Here is a 15,091-nt window from a genome sequence, read left to right on the forward strand (position 1 = left end):
AGTAGCATCATCTTAAAATATGGTCTGCAATTACATGTGGTTTATAAAATGAAGTTTCTTAAGGAACTTTACATCAAAAGAATGTACCATACTCCAGTGAATTAAGCTGTCCATGCTGTATTACTTAAATAAAGTGGCATTGTTAAATAGTAGGTTAAGATGCATAATTAAAAACTATGCATTTTTAAAATATGTTATTTTTCATTTTACAGTTTATTTCTAAGTAACTGCATAAAACTAACACCTAATAATACAATTTTTTAACAATTAAGTTGTACAGTCATACAGTAGCTACTTAAGCAAGGAAACTATACTGTGTTGTGCTTGTAACCTCACAAATATTATTCTGAATCTGAAGCGTATTTGTGAAATTATGGGACACTTTTTTTTTTTAGCAGTGTTGTCCTCTAAAACACAACAGAGCATGAAACATCCTTTATCCAGACGCATTTGTGAAAGAAGTTGTTAGGGTTTTATCTTTGGCTTGGTTTAGGAATATAGCTATAGAAAGAGCAGATGAATTCTAGCAAAGTTAACTTTTCCAGTTTTTACCCTAATTTTAGGTATCTGTGCACAGAATTCCTACCTGAAGGACATTTCTTATCAGAATTGGAACATGCAACCAGCTTGTTCGGATAAAAATCTGTTAATTCTTGAGCTCAAGGCTGAGTTTGGATAATTTCATCCCACATGAAATAACTTTGAGGAAGATATGATTGAGAAACCTGTGTGAGGCTGGAAGCGGAGACTAAACTGTGACAGAATAGTGGGTTTGTTTTCAGTTGATCCTAATGAAGAGCTGAAATTGGAGGGAAAGTTTAGTGCAATTTACTTGAAATGCCACGCAAGGAGGTAGGATAGACATCTGGGAATGTGTGCTCTTCCTGTTAAAATCATAAAGTAATTAAAGTCAGAAGGGACCTCTGGAGTCTCTAGTTCAGTCTGCTGCTCTAAGCAGCTTGTTCAGGGGCTTGTCCAGTCCCATTTTGAATGTCTCCAAGGATGGAGGTGTCACAGCCTCTCTGGGCTTTGTCCCATGCTTTGCCACCTTCACAACAGCAATGGCTTCCTGTCCCTAGAGTTTGCCTACCTCTGGCAAGACCAGAGAAAAGCGGAGGTGTAATGAACCCTCACTCCTCTGTCATGTGGAAACATTTACAAATACTTGTCATAGCCTTCAAGTGGCAAAAGAAAGTCTGAACTGGCAAACCAGAAGTAAACAAAGCAGGGATGACTTAGCCATAGCTGGTCTTGCTTTGGGAGGAAGGGAGTAATAGCATCTGCCCACTAGTCTTCTAGGTCTTCAATTCACTCTAAATAGTTGCTGTTCTTTGCATAGGCACTGGCAAGCAGATGCACCTATGTATCTTTGTAGTGACAAGTAGTGAAATCACAAGCAGTAGCATTTTAACTGCCATTTTGGGGCACCACTGTATAAAGATGACCTCTTGCTTTCATATAGGTGTTTAGGTGCTATGAGTCAGTTCATCCTTGGTTGAGGTTTTACAGATGTTGTCTGTAACTAAGGAGAGTAAATTTTTCCCCTTCCATTTCCCCTTTGTTTTTCCCTTTCCCCATCCCTAAGAAAAGTGTTCAGGCACTCCACTCACCCAGAGTAATCACTTCCAGCTGAATCCCCATCTAATCACTGAAGGTTTTGTATTTCTGTTGCTTTTTAGTTGCTTACAAAAACTATGATTGTTTGTTTCGAGGGGCAGGCCGTAGATTTATTATGTTTTTATCTGGTGGGTTGGGGTTTTTTGTTCATCAGAAAACAATGGGGGAAAAAAAATCTTAGATGGACAAACACTGTCTGAAATTTGATAGCCTAATTTTCATGGTATTCAGCTGGGATAACAAAACCCCAAACCTAAGTCCTTTTCTGCTTATGTTTTAGTGCATTCATGTGTTCTGAGCCTCTCTAAAGCTCTCTTATTGGAATTGTTCAGTTTTATATTCCATAAACTTTATAAAGCATTGAAATTGCATCACTTAGTACAGTAAGGGCTCAAACTTCCTAATAGCCAAAGTTAACTACTTAACCACACAGGAATTAAGTATCAGGAGGGTGGCTTACGAACACTTCTTTCCTCTGAAGTTTCACCCAGAAATCTCAGCCTGATCTTTAAGAATTCATAAAAATTATTTCAATGAATAATCATTTTCTGATGAGAGCTAAACAAACTTACATTGCCAAGACGTTCTTGATTACTGCTTAGCTGTGCCTGCCACATCATTAAATTATAGGAACCAGTAAAGTTGTTACTTCTTAAATGCTGTGAACCATCCCAGCTCTGCATTATGGGAATAGCCTTTGTGGCTTTTCTTTCATTCCTTACCACAGGTGATCTTTGCCATTTTCAAATTTGTGATTCCATTCCTTGTTTGGTTTCTTTTAATTTACAGAAGTCTTAAAATATTGTTACAATACACAACTCCCTTACTTGTTCAACTAGTAGCACAAGTAAAGAAAACTGCAGAGGTGTAAATCTTTTCCTGCCAAAAACCTTTTCAAGTATTAATTATTTAGAGATTTAATATTTCCAATACATGCATTTATATACAAATTATATTGAAAATCTTCCTCTCAGTAATGCGTATTATTGTTTCTTGCGTGCTTTTAATAATATATGCCATTAGCAGATTATGCACTTGAAAATGCTGACTGATTATTAGTTCAGTTTCAGCCATTGTAAATCCCCTTGCTCTTGAATTGTAGAAAGGCTAAAAGAGCCATGAGTGCACCTGAATTAATTAAATTGAAGTAGTCTGTACGAGAATATTTGTTTAATAGACTGTTGACTGCTTCTGTAGTGCAAAAGACATAGGACCAGTTTTTTCAAGGTATTTGAATTCCTAAATCTCATTAGATGTCTGTATGCCTCCTTAGGCATCTAAATACCTTTAAATACTTGGCCTTTGATCTCCTCCAAATGAAGTTGCTCAATTCATTAGTGGGATGAATAATGTACTTTACTAGATATGAATGTCATTTTCTACCACGGTGGACTTAGAGCACAAGCAAATCATCAACGCAGCACTTTCCCTAACTTATCTAACCATTTAAATACCTCAGTTATCCCCAGGAAGCTCTTGGTTTGCCACTGCAGCATGATCTCTGAAGCTGTAAGATTTTTCAGTTCTACATGAATCTTGCCAGTCAAAGTTAATGGAATTACTTGTACAGTTTGTACTGCTTTGTTTTCACATACTTAATCTTTTTGTATGAATTACTGTAGCACTTTTTAGAAAAGTAATTTAAAATTTAGTTTGCTATTATGAGTTATTATTAGGACTAATTCTAATAGGGCTGCTACACTACATACTAATTAAATTCAAAGACCCTTTATGCTATTGATAAGCTATTTCCTGTAATAACGTTATTGCCTCTTGTGATAGGGTTATCTGTTTTTCTCAGTGTTCTGTTTTGATTGACTATTTTCAGGTACAGGTCTTAAACAGAGATAGGTGTAATTCAGTGGTAAATAGACTGTGAGCTGATCAGTACTATAGAGAACAAAAGAAATCCTGAAGGGTGATGAGTATGGTACAGAAAGTATCATATGTACAGAGAGAATGATTATAGCAATAAAACTGGCTCTACCAAGAAACAAGAATTCTGTGAGCAGTTAGATAGAATGAAACTTTCTTCATTATGGACATATGCATCTGAACTTGTTCTCTTGCAGGGATTTCTTGGTATCTGTGTAGAGGTGAACTCGTCCCCCAAAACTTTTTTTCATGAGGGCAGAGTAAGGTCACTGGCATCTACCTGCTGTCTGGTCTCTCTTTATGTTGAAATCTAGTATGCTTGATGCATCTTTGACTATCTGCCACCATTCATGGAAATTATTTGGTGGGTTCAAAAGTGGCTGGGGGATAGGTAGCGAGACAGACAGAAGCACATCAGAGTTGTACGAATCTTGCTTTGTCAAAACACAGGCTAAAGATGAACGCATGAAGAAGGAGAGAGAGTTTTTACATTGTGAGCCAGAGCTACCTCAGTTCTGCTGCCCTTGCTTAAATCGGTCATTTACCCACACAGGTGAAATGTCAGTAAAGTCTGTCATTTTATTTGTGGGTGTTTAAAAGCTTAGAGTATTTTACTTGAATGCATTAAAGTAAGAGTGCACTAATATTTTAACTGACAAGCTTCAAGATACATTTCACAAATGTTAAATCTCCAATCATCTGTCTAGCCACTCTGGTTGTATCATTCTACTTGCAGCAATATCTTGAAAGTATGACAGTCCTTCACTTAGGAGACTTTGTAGCCGTGAAGAAGGTGCTTTAAGGGTTGTACTTATTTTTATGCAAGAAGGGGAGAGTAAGCGTATCATAACTAGTAAATACTTTTGATATGGTTATGTCCTGAGTTTTACATATCACAGAATCCTTCTCTTGCTATACACTGAGGATAAAAATTATTTTGGAAAAACAGTCAAGCCATTTTAATTGTATGTGCTAAAATCACTGCCCGAACTTGGCAAGAAAGCAATTGCTTGTCAAGAAAGGAACAGAACTCAGATAAAAAATGCTTTAGGTTAGGCCAGCTGTGCATTTTAGCACCTTTTATAGCAAACAATTAAAAAAGCTGTACCTTCAGGAGGCTCTGAAAAACTCGTTCAAGTCAACTGTTACTTTAAAGAGGCACGTTGCTGTACAGTGCCGAGCAGTCTGAACTTGGAGGCTGAAATTTCACAAGTACTTCTCTCACTTTTTGAATTCAAGCAATGCTGAGCACAACATGGTACAAGCAAAAAAAACCCAGCAAACTAGTGATTGAAATAACCAACACAGTGTTCCTCCCCAAAAATGTGGAAGACATTTAAGAAGGCTTAAATAGCATTCATCCTCTCTCTACAAGCAGTGGGGTGCAAGCAAAGAGGATTACCGTAAGATAGAGACAGACTTCTTATAAAGTGGGTTTGAAGCATTTAATGTGTTAGTAGCTATTAGTTAATTTAACTGGAGAAGGACAACTGACACTATATTAGAGGGATTTGAAGACTCCCCTTTGAAAAGGAACATGTTTGTTCACTTTTCTACATTGAGAAAATATGGAAGGCTGATGATGTAAGGTTGAAGACTCAGTCTTGTCAGTTTGGGGTATTAACTGAGCCCATCTTAAGACACTAAATCATAACTCATAACTGAGGCAAAATGCTTGGGAAAGACAACTGCAGAGCACAGAATTAGCCCTTGCTGAAGTTTAAGGAGGGTGGAGGAAGCAGAGTTGTGGTACTGTGAAATGTAAATCATATCACAGAGAAGTGCCGTTTGGGCAGAATGTCCTTCCTAGTTGGCCTCACAACCACCACCACAGGGAGATGTACACACCATTGTGAGCAAAGTAGTGCCATGTTTAAAAAAAGATGGTGATAACTTAGTGAGGTATGCCACTTGGGGAGCGCATGCATAGTGTGAGCAAAAAGATGAGATTAGCTCGGAGAGGTTCAGTAGACTATCAGTAAGTAGTATCACAGCTAAAGGTGTGTGGGTTAGCAGTCCAAAAGCAACTGGAATGTTCGTAAGGCTTAAGCTGGACACTGGTGCATGGGCTAATGTGATGCCAAAATCATGGACAAGCCTGAGAGCTTACAGTGGTCGTTCTACAGCTAGAGAGGTAGTTCAACTGCAATTTGGAAAGATACAAATTGAAATAGTGCTAGGGGGTGCGGGGGGGAGGAGTAATGCTTGTTGAGTTAGAAGCCCCATCAAGTCACAGAGCTGATCAGGGATCAACATCCACTGAAGGGCACTTAGATGCCTAGAGAAGAATTTGCAGATTTTTGCAAGGGTCAGTGAGAGATTCAAGAGAGACATGTTTGGAAAGAGCATGATAGCTACTTTTCTTTCCTTGATGTATCAACGCAGTTCTAGGGGATACTGTTTAGAAGAACACTCTGTTTCTGCATGTACCACTGCTGTTTGGTGGGAGATTGCTTCTCCAGACTCGAGGTTGAATTGTGTGTGGCACCAAGGGCTCTGCACTGGGCAAGTGAATGCATTTGACGGTGAAGATTCAGTCTGTGTAAAAGGCATTTGGATCAAGGGAAAAATGCTAGTGAAATGTGACTAGGTGCTCTTTACAGTCCTGAAAAGAGTTGGTTCTGCTAGAAGAAAGTTAAGTAACTCTGCAAGTCCATATAACAGGAATAACACATCTTGAGAATAATTGAGAGAGGTGCTGGGAAGTGATTGTTCAGCTAAAGCTATTTGTCTGACTATCCCAGCTGTCAAGGAAGAGATACAAAGACATCTTCAAGTTGTATACTGTGGAGGGAAATTTGTGCTTAACCTGGCTGTCTAAATAACTAAATTTGGGGTTCCTGTAAGAAAGTCTAATGGGCAGAAGAGGCCAGTCTGAATAAAGAATTTGAGACATTAAAGGAGTTATTTAGAATGATCCTAATCTTCTAGTTTTGTAACCACAAAGCTAAGTTGCGTACACTCTTACATGTCACTAAGCAGACCATTTCCCCAGTCCTTGTTTCTGTCAAAATCAGAGACCACACAGCTTTCTGATCTCAGAGGAGATGTGGAGTGTGACCATCAGGCCTCTGGCTCAGGGTGGCATCTTGCAAAACTGAGTGAATGTTGTCAAAAGAACTTGGACCAGCCCCAGCTGTCAATGTAAACAGGACTTCTCAGTATGATATATGGGATTTACCTGTTCCTGCCAATGCTAAATCACTAGGTTAAAAAGCCATAATGAAATTTTCTTGTTAGTTTGATTTATAAGCATTGGGATTTCTGTATGATAATATTGAAAGTCACCCCTATATTTGGTTAAGGAAGGACTACATAGAGAAATATATTTTAAAAGGTTCTTAAACAAGCCAGGTAAAATAGGTCATTATATTTCACAGCTCATCTTAGACAGTGCCGATTAGTCACAACTCAGACATAGGAGAGAGTAAACGTTCATCAGAGTCCTTGTCTCTGAGTGGCTGCTGAGCAATGCACTGTACACAGCTGGTGTCAGTGCCTTGGTGCTTTTATCCAAAATGTTGCATCTGTTCATACTTTTAAAATAAAAAAAAGCAAAGCATCTTTTATATATTTTAAATTGGAAATAGGATCAAATGGCAACATGTGAATCCAGATTTAATTACAGCTATATAGATCATCTGTTCAGATCTGTCCTTAACCTATTTGGGCTTGTACGTAATAAGGCAAATTAAGATCATCTTCAAGGGAATTTCCCACCCCCATCTTGCCACGGAGCTGATACCCCTTAGCACTGCAGACCAGAAATCTAGCTGAGATGATGTTCTGTTGGGAGAATTGCATATTTGATAAATAGGAATCACTTCATGTGCATATCCTCCCTCTCTGAAACAGAGTAGTGGCTTTTACAGTCTGTTCCTATTCCCACCTCTTGCAAACATATTCAGTATAGGTTTTCTTGGACATGGGGCTGTCTCAGACCAGAACTGGCTAATAGTTTATATGGGGCTGTAGTTGCAAATAAACTTCACTTCCTAAGTCTCTTAGCCTCACCTCCTAAATCTCTGAAGTTTCTACATCCATTTGTTCACTGGTAGGTTATGCTTCTAATAAAATGTTCATGAAAAAACATGTTCTGGAAATGTAATGAGGTTTAATAGTGCTGAACTGGATTCTACTATCTGTGTTTTAGAAAGAAGAGAGACATTTACTTTCTGCACTTCACATCAGTTTTGGACAAAGCACCTTTTTCTCTGAAGTTCTAAATTGCAAGTTTTTGAAGCAGGAGTCAAACCAAAGACTCCTGACAAATGGAAGACCTGTAGTTAATTACCTTCTTGTAAGCCATTTTGCCAGTTCAGCTATCTCTGTAATTTGTCTGAACTTAGACAAATGCTTTCCAGGCCCTCGAGTTATTGTTGTTTAGGACTTGCTGTCTGGCAATCAGGTCAGCAAATGCTTTTTATGATAATGTTCAGAAGAAGATTCACACTGATACATAAACAATAAATATGATACATAATTGATGGCAGTTTCTTTAGAAGTGGCTCTTTTAACCAATGAGAGCTGGTTTGTACAGTGCACCAACAAAAAGGGCAATTTACTGCTAAGGAAAATAGATTCCCTGACGGTTATTGCAACGATAGTCTGCAGATCCTAAATCGCTAATTACAGTTTGAGGCAAAGATGTTGGCACATTGTTGCCAGATGGAAGATTCATTTTACTGGCCACTTAATTAACAACAGGTAAAAGGGTGCACCGCAACACACGTATTTATGTATGCAGAGTGCCTACTATGTCACAATGATGCTAATGGCTTAGAGAGTGAATCTTATTAATGCGATCTACTAATGAGAATGTCAGAATAAATTATCTTCTCTGGAACTGCGAGCCGCCTATCTGCCACCTGCATGGGAGCTCCCAAGTTTCAGGTTTCTGTCTGCCCGATGCCTTTTGAAAGCTGGGATGCTTTCCAAAGCACCAAAGGGAGCTGTAGGAATTTGGGTGGTGCAGGGGGAGAAGTCTTGCTGTGTGTAAAGGAGGCTAGCTGAACGACAGGTTCCCATCCTCTCATACTGGGGGTATATATATGTAACATATCTGAAGAGGTTTCTGGTACACAATACCCACACCTTTCAGTGGAAGAGCTTAATGTATTTTACAAAGTGATCTGTGCGTCTTGGGGAAGGGGGAGAGGTCATAGAGATAAATGGGCCCTGCTCCCCAGCTGACATAATTCATTGTCTGGTTGGTACAGCACCCATAGTTTAATTATCTATTAAGAATAATCTGTTTTATTTCTGTATTACCTTCCATATGAGAATCTCAAACAAGGTTTTTTAAATTGCACCTCACAGTTCACAGGAGCGCAACAATTTGTACTTGAACCTGTTTAGCTGGCAAGAAAACAGAGGTATGAGTGACTTAAGGGGTCACAGCAAACAATCTTTCCAAGATCATAGGGAAGAAAAAGGACATCTGAATCCTGGAAGTACTGGTCATCTTACCTGTACTCCTGTCTGTTGTTGCCACTGACCGATACTAGTGGTGAAATCCAAAAGTTAATTTGGAAAAGTGAGTGAGATGATGGCAGCAGGCTGGTTTATGGAAGGCAGTCCAAAAAGGACAAGTGTTAAATTATGCACTTAAATAATAGCCGGCTGCAAAAATGCAGGTTAAGAAACAGCTGGCCATCTGAAATGGTCATAAAATGAACATTAGTTAACAGTATCATGGTGTTCTTAAGTCAAATGCAATTCTGGAGTGTACGGGTAGCATAGCTTACAAGACACAAGCTCTTCTTGCATAGAAGGACCAGGAGTATTATGTCCAATTTTGAGCATTATTCTAAGAGCAGGATACAGGCCAGTCCATGAGGTCTTAGCAGAGAGCAGCGAGAACGGTTTGAGGGCTAGAAAATTTCGTCAAAAAGGAAAGATAGAACAAACTTGGGTTCTGTAGTCTGAAGACGACTGTGGAGAGTTGATATTAGTCTTCAGATATAAAGATTGCCTGAAAGAGGAAGGGAAAAGGTTTGTTTTATTTATTCATGGTGCATTATACAGAAATAATGGGCTTAAACTGCAGAGAATTGAGTTAGCTGTTAGGAAAATATAGTTACAGTAAGGATAATGAACACCGTAATAAGTTGCCAGCAGACGGTGTTTCCCTCCACCTCTGGATATCTTTAAGAACTGATTAGGCACACATCTGTCAGGTATGGCTGACCCCAGTGTAACCAGTCCTGCATTAGGACCAGGAAGCTGGACAGTGATTCTGGATGTCCTGTCCAGCCCTGTGATGGCTCTCCTATCTCACATTTAAAGCTCATTTAAGACTTGCTTCTGTCCTGCTGCCTCTGTCATGACAGTAGCTGAGGATAATCTGAGGTGCTGCTTTTCTTTCCTTTTCAATTCAGCAAATTGATGGGCAGGACAAACATGTTTCCCCATGGCTAAAATTTGCTTTCTATTCACTCTTGTCTCACAGCATCGTTTTTGCCTGCCCATGAATTTGCATTACACACACCTCTGGCTCTGGCCATTACCTACTGATGTGGTTTATTGCTGACGTGTATGATGCCCAGGACTCTAATGAAGGGCCTGGAGCCATTCTTTTCTCTTGATGATTGCTTCTCTTACAACTAATACTTCCACATATTTTGCTAAAGATATCCAAAGATATCCATTTGTGGACCATTTTATTTGAAGCGTTACAGATCAGCCATCCAGATGAAGCTGTCCAAGGGATGTTGGATGTGGGAAAGGACTGTTTCCAGTATAAAAGCCGCTTTCCAGAGGTTAGGGCTTTTTCTAGAGCAGAATTCTTTTGCTCAGTATCTGCACAGCACAATCCTGCTGCAGTACTGTCACGTTAAAAATAATATTAATTGTGATTCTTAAGCTGTGTTTGGAGTTACCTCTACATCTGTCTACATTTTGCAGTTTTCTAATTAAAAAATAAATTCATTAATACAGCATTAACTTTACAAAGAAGGACCTAATATACTAGGACTTCACTGTAGCTTACTAATTGTGCATTATTGTAAGTTTTTTTTCCTTTTCTAATATTTTTACTGGTCTAGTTTTACATGTTTCAAGGTTGTTAGGGAAATTTAATTATTATTGATATGGGAAATAACATCTTTTGTCAGTGCCACTCTGATAACATTTTTTTGAAGTACATTTATAAATTGGTCAATGGACAAGTTCATTTGCAGTGCTGAGTTCTAGGGGAGGTCTGTTACCTGGTAAGTAAAGGAGACAATTGTGGAACTAAAGCTATGGGGCAGATTGCTTGCTTCTGTCCTGAGTTTATTGTTGCTGATATTTTGAAATAAAGTAAATGCCTTCTCTTTAAAATAGATTTCAATTTCCTATAAAAATAAATGGGTTTTGGAGGCATCTCTGATAGATTTGCTGTGCACAGCTCCCCTCTTACTGTCTTTTAAGTCTAAAGCTTACTTTTGACCTGCTGTTGTAATCATGGCAATAATTAAGGAAAATCCAAGATGTGGTTTCCACTATTCTGTCCAACTCAGAGAATTGTGTTCTTCCCATTCTGCTTGTCCTTCCATTGCATCCTGTCTGCAGGCTTCCCAGGGAACCTTTCTTCTCAGTTGTGGCCTTACTGTACTAACTCTGATCATGGATTAAGACGTTATCTTGATACCAAAAAAAAGGCAACATAAAAATGACATCATAATAAGCCATGTATTTACTACAGATTCTAATTTTTTCCCTTTGTTTTTATTTTTGTGCAGATTGTTTCTCAGAGGAAACTCTCCAAGTCCTTACTCAAACATGGGAACACAGCAGGAAAGTCATCCATAACAGTAAGTCAGTCTTAAATACACTCTTATTTTCCTGTTATTTAGAAATATCTAATGTGACTAATTCTCCCTAAAAGCATCCTGCTAAGTCACCAGAACAACCCTTGATTGAGAAATGTATTTAAATTGTTTATTTATCAGATAACTTGTACTGTTTCTGGCAAATGCTTGTTGTAAGGAAATGGCAACAAATAATGTACGATTTGTACAAAAGCCACAATATTTACTACTAAGTTACTTTGATGACAGCAAGGAAGTTGTCGTGTTTGATTACTTGTAGTTGAAGGTCTAGAACCTTCAGAAATTAATTTTGACCTGCTTTGACACACAAAGGAGTCTGATGTTTCTTGGCCCTTGGCTTTTTCCAGTTTCTAAAAAAAACCAGAAAAACCAAACCAACTCAGAAAACACACACACGCACCCAGCAACACCAAATGCGGAAGCCTGATGAGATTAGGTATTTTAGCTGTGTTGTAATGCAATTACGGACTGGATAGTTATAGCCCCATGTGTATCCTGAAATCTGCAAATCAATGTATTACCTCTCTTTCATCTTTCTCTTTGCTGGCTTGTTTGGGAGATCAAGCTTGTCTGCACTGAACCTAGCATGCTTGTGACATTTGCAGCTCTGCATTAAGACAAAGACTATAATAAAATATTCTGCTTTGGGGACCTCTGCTCTGTTGCCTCATGGGGTTGAGAAGGATTTTTTTGCTTTATGTGCAATTAGCCAGATGGGTTTCTTTTGGCTTGATTGTTTGGATTTTGTTTCTGCCTTCAGCCACAGAAGAGACAGCAGATTGTGAGAAATAATGCTTTCTGAGAGCCCAGGGAATTTTCTTTCTTAGATGTCTTCTGGGAAGGGATTTGCTTAAATGCATAAGGTAAACTCATTTGTGGTCTGGGGTTGGAAAGGAATTCCCTGCTCATCTGGCTGAATAGAACCAGGAGAGAGTTTTGCTCCCTAAATAACTTGGTGTGGTTTGTCTGCTGGGATTATCTGGGCATACTTCATCTTGTCCATCCCTGTGGTGTTCTGGACCCCCCTCCTGTTCTATGAGGGACACAGAGTTTAGTTTTGTGAAAACACAAATGCTCTAGTTCAGCTAAAATTGTTAGGCTTGTTACTAGTGTGGTCTGGCAAAAATAAATGCTCTGTGATATACAGAAAATGAGAGAAAATGAGTTAATAGTCCCTGCTGGCCTAACACTGGATGATAACCATGAAATATGGACCTTAGTTACTTGCTTTGGCTTCTGGCCAGTAGTACTAAAGAGCAAGTCGACTTTACTTGAATGGGAGAAAACTGAACTCAGACAAAAATTACTGTGTGAAAAGTTTGCTGTCTCAACAGAATAAGTCAAAATGGATTATTTATCATTATTTCTGGACCTGGGGACATACCAGGTGTCTGTCAAGTATGGAAGTTACAAATACTGGTTTCCTAACTTGTTCAGCATACTGAATTACGAGTTTTTCATAGGATTTTGAAAGTTCCTGTCTCAGCATGTTTTGCTGGAATTTTATTAGCCCTTTGGCTGTGTAACGTCTCATCAATACGATTTTATTATATGGCTGTGGGATGAAAACAGAACATTGTTCAGCTTCTCCAGTTAGAAGTCTGTCAACCTTTGTAAGAGAGGGTTCATTATTTTCAGTTAAAAATTTGTGAAACTTGCTGTGCAAATCCCGGAGCATTGTTGGTCATAAACAGCTTATGATCCTTTAAACCATCAGACTACGTGGAGGAGAAATGTGTCAGACTCTATGGGCCAAATTTCCAGTTGGCTCACGTTTGCCTGAAACATATGAAACACCGCATATGTGCCTATGTGATGGTACTTTCATGCACAGTTAAGCATCTGTGTCCCTACATGGCTGCATGTGAATATTTTGCATGAGGAAATACCACAGTTCACTGCTGTGAGGTGTCACAGCCAGAATAGTCTTGACTTAGGGAATTTTACTTAATTCATTGCCAATTAACGTAAACTTTTAATTACTGATTTGGGTATTGAGAAACAAATATGACAAACAAACTCTTAGGGAAAACACCTTTCTTCCCCCTTCCCTGGGCTCAAGTTCAGTTCAGACACCTCTCCTGCCCCCTTCATAGTCTCCACTCCCTTCGCTACATGTTGTGCTCAGTCCCTTTGGTGAGGTGATGGGTGGCACAGTTCAGGATTGGAGCATGGTGATTTCTTTTTTGCTGCTCTTTGTTTCTTACTAATTTTCTCAGCTCTTACACACATGGGCTTACACACAGGCCACCGTCTCTTTGGGGGCATCCCTGCACCAGTGTAGGCTTACCTGCAGGTGGTACCTCCTCTGGCATGGAGCACCTCCTTCCAGGAGTGCATCTCCAGCTGTGTTCCCAACAACATTCCCTGCTCCATGCCTCCTCCTGGATCTTCTTTGGGGTGGCCTCGCAGGCCTCCCACTGCTCCTTCCTTAGTGCCTCCTGCCTCTAGCAGCTGCCACCCTTTCTTAAATATGTTCACACAGAGGTGCCGTATGCCCCTCTGATGGGTTGGTGGTTTTGGGGTGCAGTTGGTAGCTGCCGCCTGCTGCCAAGCCAGCTGTGACCAGCACGGAGTAGTTCACAGCCTCCCTACACATGTCACCCCTGCAGCCCTGCTACCAAAACCCTGCCAGTTATGCCCAATGCAGAGTCTAAGCTGATTTCTGCCAAAGGAAGAAAAAAGGTCTTAAAAAGTCCCAGTGATACTGAAGTTTACTGAGGCTGTAGACAGCCTGGCTAATTACTGGGAGCTGCGTATGTGGGCAGTAAAAGCATCCCACACTGCAGTGCTCCGACTGTAGCTCTAACCTTAGCAGCCTTCAGCCAGTTTGAAGAATAGTTGGGGTGTCCCAGCGACTCCCCGAGGACCTGGAGTCTGTGCAATGGAGATGGTCTGAGCTTGGCTGGGGAGCTGACGTGGCTGCCAAGTGTGTGGCCGTGGGTATGAAACACCCAGGAAATAGGTTCTTTTGGGCAATTTAATCTCTGGAGAGAATATTTACAATAGGGAAAGATTTTGTAATTGTCACGTAGAATGTAAAGTGGTTTGTTTCAAAGACCATTTTTCAGTGAAATATCCCGGGTTTGGTTAATACCTTCTCTTCACTGAAGCATTTTAATGGCTTAGGAAGGCTATTTTGGTTGGTTTTGTTGGGTTTGGTTTTTTTTTTTTTTTAAGAACATTGCACACTACAGTGACTGGCATCGTTATCAGCATAGCTTATGCCATCTGAAAGAATCACACTATATTATTTTAGTGTTACTTTCTTCTGACTCAGGCTACAGTAAATGGTTTTGCCAATGTAGCTATTGCAGAAAAACTGTACCAGGAGAACTCTCCTACTGTAAATGTGCCTTTCATGGCAACTAATGACAGGTGACTTCACTCCATTTTCCATTTAGCTTGCCAAATGATGCTGAAGCAGCATAAAAATAATTAAGCTCTACACCCAAATAGTACAACTTTTTTATAGCTTTTTTTGTCCCCTTGGACACTGAGACTGTGGAATTCTCTGTTGTCCTGTCTGAGGAAAGAAAGTACGTGGTCAGAGGAGAGGGATCCCTGGTGGATGTTGAATTCTGTGCATTGACAGGTGATTGACAAGGCATAGTCGCGGGATACTAAGTGATTAAGGTTTGTAGGCTTAACAAGGTGACACCCATCAGCTGAGCAAGGTATTCACTGAATGCTCTTAGCCCTTCCTGATTGCAAAGAGAAACATGAACTTGTACCACACTTCAGTTTCCTAATGGGGGTCTACAGCCTTCACACTGGAAAATGGC

General features: G+C 39.7%; 1 protein-coding gene across 6 annotated transcripts in view; it reads left to right on the plus strand.

Moving 5' to 3' along the window:
* CPNE4 (copine 4) overlaps positions 1 to 15,091 on the plus strand; it is a 242,868-nt gene that overhangs the window by 128,794 nt on the left and 98,983 nt on the right. For all 6 annotated transcript variants that reach the window (XM_041122261.1, XM_030009660.2, XM_030009659.2 and 3 more), the window contains one exon: positions 11,217 to 11,288. In XM_041122261.1, coding sequence (XP_040978195.1) covers positions 11,217 to 11,288 — 72 coding nt within the window. The remainder of the gene's footprint in view (positions 1 to 11,216; positions 11,289 to 15,091) is intronic.

This window comes from Aquila chrysaetos, chromosome 3 (genome assembly GCF_900496995.4).
Source record: "Aquila chrysaetos chrysaetos chromosome 3, bAquChr1.4, whole genome shotgun sequence".
Taxonomy (NCBI): domain Eukaryota; kingdom Metazoa; phylum Chordata; class Aves; order Accipitriformes; family Accipitridae; genus Aquila; species Aquila chrysaetos.